This window comes from Penaeus chinensis, chromosome 3 (genome assembly GCF_019202785.1).
Source record: "Penaeus chinensis breed Huanghai No. 1 chromosome 3, ASM1920278v2, whole genome shotgun sequence".
Taxonomy (NCBI): Eukaryota; Metazoa; Arthropoda; class Malacostraca; order Decapoda; family Penaeidae; genus Penaeus; species Penaeus chinensis.
Genome location: NC_061821.1, coordinates 242,541 through 250,040, shown reverse-complemented (window position 1 = coordinate 250,040; position 7,500 = coordinate 242,541). Strand labels below are relative to the sequence as shown.

Sequence of the window (7,500 nt, the reverse complement as noted above, 5' to 3'; positions counted from 1 at the left end):
GATTACCACAGGGGATCTAGATTATGTGAAATCCTGTAGATTTTTGCCGAGCGATGAGTTTGCTTCCTGTAGAGTTTTTCGAAAGCTGGCATGTCAGTCCATAGACTTTTACAGATGGAGGCGATGTCCGTTGAGTTTCATTAGCCGATTTTAAGCGGTTTTTGTGCTTGTTTTACACATTTCTGTCCTCTATTTTTCGTATTTCAGCCTGTTTTACCCTGTAATTTCCCTGATCTACTTCATGCCCTCCCCTGTTATCGGGACTTATCAAATCACATCAAGATTGTCAGCTGGAGAATGCGACGGAGATTATCATCAGATTCGTTCTCATCACACGAGAACAAATCTGATGATATAAATATTGTAAGGAAAGACCCGATTGTCATTTTTGGAAAATTAACCAAATATCAAATACCTCTATAAACCTGTTTGATACAGTCCTATAAATAATTACTGAAAAGAAATGTCCATGTACACAAACTGTGGTGAGTTTACATTTCAAAATGTGAACACTTTCTAAAGGGTTATTTCCAAGGAATAAAGTATCAATTAGAGGTCACTCGGTAACTACAAACCACTTGTTTCTCTTACCATTTCTTGCTATCTCTGCACACTTGTACACGTATACAGATGTATACACATTTAGACATACATGTGCACACATTTTCATACACATGTACACACATTTATATACACATGTACACACATTTATATACACAAGGACATGTATGCACGTTTTTATGTGCATGTGCATATATGTGTACACATATGTATACAATTGCACATGTACACCCACATACACATATATGCATATGTAAGCACATGTAGAGGCTAGAAGACATACTAGTGGTTTGAGTCAAGCTCAAACAACTTGTATCATGATGCCGAGGATATCACATACAGGAGTACCATTTTAGTTTATATTGTAACTCAAGAACAAATCAAGACTTCTTCATGTAACAAACAGCATTTGAAAGAGAAATGTGTGTAGTTTTATGATTAAGTAGATAATAAATTTTCATTGAAGGAAAGGTTCAGAAAATGAACAGAAATATTCACAAGGATCATCTCGCCTTTCCTGAAACTGAAATTCTCTGGCTTCAGTACTACTATTCTCGAACAGTTTACATACGATCTAAGATTTGATTCTAACGTTGGAAAGGTAATGGAAAAGCGCAGAAATGAACAATAGGGTTGTTTTTTTTACTCCCATTTATTTTTGTCAATTAAAAAAAAAAAATTCCCATTATACATGGCTTTTTACAGAGACTTACTTTACACATGTACCCATGTGTACTCATAAGTACATGTTTACCTATGCGCACACACACATTTACGCACATACGTGTACCTCACATGTACTCACATAAGTATAAATGTATATACATGTGAGCATATATGTATGCACACATGTATACATATATTTCCATATATTTCCATACAGACATGAACAAACTTATTAACACTTGTAAGAAAATATTAATGTAAATGGTCTGATACTAACAATAACCTTGTTTCTGGATTGGGTCATGTTCGGAAATATAGGATTCTTCTACTTTTTGTAGGGGTGATGTTTTTCATTTTGTTATAACTTGGGAACCAATCTCCATATTGTCATTTAACAAGCATCATTTGAAAGAGAAAAGATTTCAGTTTCTCTGGTAATTAGATGATATAGGCTGATTGAAGGAAATTAACTGAAAATGAACTGAAACATCTCCAATCTCTATTCATTTGTAAAAAAAAAAAAAATCTTATCTCTTTGAATAAAATAAAAGTGTGCAGAGATTGATATCAGTTTTTTTTTTTTTTTTTTAATTTGTTCCCATTATTTCTAGGCTTTTTTATTTTTTTTATAGGAAACTAATAATAATAATAAAAAAAACCTCATGTCAGTCTCTTTGCATTTTATCAGTGGTTATGCTGATATTTTTAAATTGCAAAGTATGCAACAGTTAGGGCCAATAGCAGTACGCAAGAGACATATGAGGAAGAAAACGGGAAAAGTTTTTTGAGGGGGCATCACCTCCTTTAGGGAATTTCCAAAAAATTAGGATCAACAAAATATTCAAATTTGAAGAAAATTTGTGAGATAGTTTTATTTTTATTATCATTTAAAAAAAATTACCCCCTTCACCCACCATTTTCACCTTACTTCCACCTTACTCCCACCACTTTTAGGGACAGTTCTCTAAAGAATTGCCCAGAATTAATGCAACACTGAAAACAAAACATTTCTTGCTTGCACTTGTCAAGGAATGGAGTCTCCCAGTGCTGTCAAAAGTTCCTGTTGTGAAAATGCACATGCATAGAAGATTATTGTGAAGAACTGCATAAACGAATTATAAAACATGTAAAGGAAGTAGGTTAACATGAAAAAAACACATTAAAAGCATTAATGTGGAAAACAAACTGATAAATGCTAAAATATTTTGACAAGTGCATAGTAATACATGAACTACTTGGTATATTGCATTAACCCAATGCCGCCAGGGAAAATTAATAAAAGATGGCAAAAATGCTGTACTCATTTTCTATATTTTGGTGAAATGTCTCTGCACATGGATGGCTCTGCTAGTGCTTAGCCAAAAAGGAGTTAATTAGTAGATCTTGTGACCTAACGTGACTTGAATTGGCAGGAAAAATGTATTTTTTACTAGTGCTATGAATATTAATGGTGTTATTTTTATTATAAACATAATAATAACTAATTTTATAAGCATTAGTAAAAGCAAAATAAGATAACGTAAAATATTTTCATAAGTCAAAGAAAAGCGTAAATGGGCGAGACAGGCAGTACTCGTAATTGGCTCATTGGTATTTATGATATTTAAAAACAGTCCAACAAGTAACTCACAGTGGGCATAACACATACGTACGCATCATGCCAGTCAGCATTGGATTAAATATATATATATATATATATATATATATATATATATATATATATATATATTTATACATATACATACACATACTGTGTATATATATGTATATATACACATATGTATGTATTGGATACATATGTGTGTATATATATACATATGTATATATATACATATGTATATGTACACATATGTATATATACACATACATATACACGTGTGTGTGTAAGTGTGTGTATGTATGTATGTATGTATGTGTATGTGTGTGTGTCTGGGTGACTTCAATGCAGTATCTGGCTGCGATTGAGCTGGCTACGAGATGTCTGTTGGTCCTCATGGCTCAGGAGCTGATGCTGGCAGCAAGAATAACCTCCTTGATACGGGTAGTGTGGCCAAGGAGATCGACCACATCCTCATTAGCACTCAATAGGGGATCCTCCAGAACTGCAAGGTGTATTGGAGCACCGAGTTCTGTTGAACTGATCATAGATTAGTCATGGCTATTCTCCGGGTCCACTTTAGAACCCCCTGTCCCTCCAATAAACACCCTATGGTACTTTGTGTGGACAGATTGAGGGAAGATCGATTGGTGAACGCCCAAGAGAAAGACAGAATTCCATCTCGCAGGAGACGCTGGAAGCCACAGATGCTTGTTGTGTGGCAGGCAGCACTCGTAATTGGCTCATTGGTGGCTTAGTACAAGTGTAGCCATCAATGTGTAAAAACGGTCAAACAAGTAACTCATAGTGGGCATAGCACATATGTAAAGGTCATGCCCGTTGGCATTAGGTTAACCCCTTCCTGATGGGTCACGCCTATAGATGTCAAAACAAACAGCTCGTAATGTGGCGTGCGGCTGTACACCGCGGCGGCTCGCCAAAATGCTTTGAGGCAGTGATTCGGCTTGATGTACTGAACTTACGCGCTCAAAGTCAGCGCGTTGCCGTGATTCGCCAGAGCGTAGTTTTTTTTTTTTTTTTTTTTTTAGTTTTCTGCACCCGTCATAAAAGGGTTAAGGAGTTGTGTGTCTCATTGTAAACAAGATGAACATTTTAGTAAAAAATGTGTGTTTTTGTCTGTTCTGTCAGGTATTACACCCTTGGGAAGCACTTGCAGATAGAGGAACTTTGGCTAGGTGTATATCTTTCTATCATTTAATATAGGCTAATACAGATAATTACACCAATTAGAGTGAGACTGTATAATTTCCTCTGAAATATAGCTTGCACTGACCTTCTATAATTTAATCTATATATACACAGGTGTGTGTATGCGTGCGTGTGCACATGCGCGTGTGTGCGCCTGCCTGCCTTCCTTGACCTTACAATAAGCTGCTTCAAATAGGAATAGGGCTTGATAATTTTCTCTGAGTGTGTAACCATCTATCATATTCTCATCCAGGCAATTGCAAGGCTGAGATGGGGTGAACCAACTTTGATTCAGGAGAAGGCCATTCCGTATGTACTCGAGGGGAAGGATGTCCTTGCTAAGGCTCGCACGGGCTCTGGCAAGACAGGGGCCTTCGTCATACCAACAATCCACAAGATTTTGGAGTGGAAGCGTTCAGCCACAGAACAGGTGAGACTAAATTTACAGGTCGTATTGCTGTCTTTCTATTTAAGAGCTTAGTATTAATCCCCGAAATGTTGTGTTATTATAAGGGAGAGTGTCTTGTTACATAAACCACTATGTGAAGCGTCTGCTTTTGATAGTGATATATAATACTTTGTATTCCATATGCAGATGGTACAAGCTATTATGCTTGCTCCAAGCAAAGAACTGTGCAAGCAGATCAAAGAAAACCTGACTCAGTTAACCACATTGTGCAAACGAGAAGTTCGCTTCATAGATGTGTCTCCCACAGTCCCACTTGAGGCTCAACGTCCCCTTCTTGTTGGTGAGTTGTCAGCCTTATGGTGGCTGTTAGATTTGTATATAGTTATATGTGGGCATGTGTGTCCAAAAATGCCCAGACCAAAGCCCAAAAATATTCATATTAACCCCTTCACAACGGGTCACGTCTCTAGATGTCATAACAAACCGCTCGAAATGTGGCGTGTGGCTGTATGAGGTGGCAGCATGCCGAAGTGCTCTGAGGCGGTGATTAGGCTTGATGCACCAAACTCCCGTGCTCAAAGTCGGCGCGTTGCCATTGATCGCCAGAGCGTTTTTTAATTTTCTTCACCTGTCACCAAGGGGTAAATGTGCTACAATCATGAGATTTAAGTGGGTTAATGTTACCGAGAGCAACGCACGGAGGTAGAGCAAAATGGACATTGCCATCTTGTAGAGCATAAAATATAGTGTAGGAATCTATACAACTAAATCTGCAGCGGCCTCATATTTCCCGGGAAATGACAAAAATAGGCTCTGCATGGCACCTCTCTGAGGCTAAGTCCCCATCCATGTTTACCTTGCCAGGACCAAAACAAATGTGACGCGTAACGCCTTATTGCGATCTACGAAGTAGTCCATGTATTACTACGCGCTTGTGAAAACGATTATTTTGTAATTACCAGAGTCTGATTTTCCGAATTTGTGTAATTAATGAATTGTTTTACTTTTATTATACTTCTTTTACGTGCTTTGGTAATTATTTACAGTATTTTGCACAATAACCATATGTGCATGTGCGTTTTTCCACCGGGAGATTTGATACTTCGTCAGTCGCCATTAGTTCTGAAACACCGGTGAGAAGTGTCACATTTTAAGAGTGTTGCGTCGATTCCGGGTCATTTTTAAGGCCGTATAGTGGATATATAGAACAATTAGATAACTGCATCTATCTCAGCTTGATATTTGAGCCCAACAAGTGCCCCAAATGTCGTAAAAGTGATTACAAACCAAGGAACGCGGACCATAGACGGAAGCGAAGAAAAGTTTGATCTTTCGCAATAAACAGGTATTTGGTTTTACCCTGGGCGTTTCCGAGGGCAGAGCACCTAGGGTAAGGAATATATAGATCATATTTTTTTAAAGCCACGGGGGTCCAGGGGGCGTAGCCCCCTGGCTAGGCGCATATAGCACTACGGGGGTCCAGGGGGCGTAGCCCCCTTGCTAGGGGAATATAATTAGGCTAGGTTAGGCTAGGCTAGGCTAGGTTAGTATATTACTAGGGGGTCCAGGGGGCGTAGTCCCCTGGCTAGGCACATATAATACTACGGGGGTCCAGGGGGCAGAGCCCCCTGGCTAGGGAATATATACATCATAGTGTATGAAAGCCACAGGGTTAAGGTTAGGTTGGTTTATTGTTTAGGACGCATTTTACGATTACCACAGGGGATCTGGATAATGTGAAATCCCGTAGGTTTTTACCGAGCGTTGGGTCTGATTCCCGTAGAGTTTTTCGAAAGTTGGCGCGTTAACCCGTAGACTTTCAAAGATGGCGGGGCGTCCGTAGAGTTTCACTGGCCGATTTCCTTCGTTTTTTGTGCTTTTCGGGACAGAAATTTGGCCCGGGTTTTCGAAAAATCGACTTTTTAACGTTTCATAAATCACTTTCTTCGATTTCTGCAGGTTCCTTTTGACATCCAGTGCCATCCATTATTCCCCCCCCCCCCCCCCTTCAACCCCCGGTTCCCCACGCATCCCCCAAGATCGTTGGGTAGAGGAAACAAACAAAAAATCTGATTTTGGAACTTAGTCTCTGAGAGGAAGCGTCGCTCTCGGTAACATTTACCTTGAAGTGTATTAAAATGTTGATGCTTATGTCAAAGCAAAAAGATTAAATCAACATTTTAGGCCAATTGGTCTGAGAATATCTTTGAACATGCATGATCTCATATATTATCTCCTACAATTTGGGATGATGTGACCATCTCACGAGTTCCTTTGATGTTTCTCCGCAGATAAGCCTGACATTGTGATTGGAACTCCAATGAGAATTCTTGCCCACCTGAATGAAGGGAACCTTATGGTCAAGGATTCTCTGAAGATGCTGGTGATAGACGAGGCTGACCTCATGTTCGCTTTTGACCACGTGAAAGAAATTCAGGAAATACTCAAGTAAGGATTATATATACAGATTTGAACATTGATGTAGATCTGAATGTAAATGTATTTATAAGTAGATAAATAAAGGAACATATAGATATATATATAAATAAATATATATTTACATATTTATATATTTTTAAGTAGATAAATAAAGGAACATATAGATATATATAAATAAATATATATTTACATATTTATATATTTATATATGTACAGCTGCAGAAGTCTATTTCAGCACACTTGCTGGGTCCCACTTTTGTACATCTGGCAGCCACTATGGTGTAAACATAGAATAAATAATATTTTTATGAGTGAGATGAAAACCCTAGGTCGTTTGTAAGAAAGTGTGTGATTGGTAGAACATAAATGACCAGCTCAATGTAATAGTATCTATTTTATGGAAACTGTAAACCATTTCATCTTTCATTTTCTTCAAACAAGTGATAAGAAAATATGTAGCATTAGCTATGATTGACTTTGTATCCACAACAAAGGATACACTTCATTCTTAAATATACTATTTACTCTTATGTTTACACCATAGTGGCTGCCAGATGTACAATATGGGACTGCAACTGTAAATACATACATTTATACCTATATATAGGTATGCATGTAT

At 37.9% G+C, this 7,500-nt stretch overlaps 1 protein-coding gene across 2 annotated transcripts in view; it reads left to right on the top strand.

Annotated features, from left to right (window-relative positions):
• LOC125044997 (probable ATP-dependent RNA helicase DDX56) overlaps positions 1–7,500 on the top strand; it is a 40,069-nt gene that overhangs the window by 15,547 nt on the left and 17,022 nt on the right. For both annotated transcript variants that reach the window (XM_047642020.1, XM_047642010.1), the window contains exons 4-6: positions 4,287–4,463; positions 4,629–4,782; positions 6,734–6,890. In XM_047642020.1, coding sequence (XP_047497976.1) covers positions 4,287–4,463; positions 4,629–4,782; positions 6,734–6,890 — 488 coding nt within the window. The remainder of the gene's footprint in view (positions 1–4,286; positions 4,464–4,628; positions 4,783–6,733; positions 6,891–7,500) is intronic.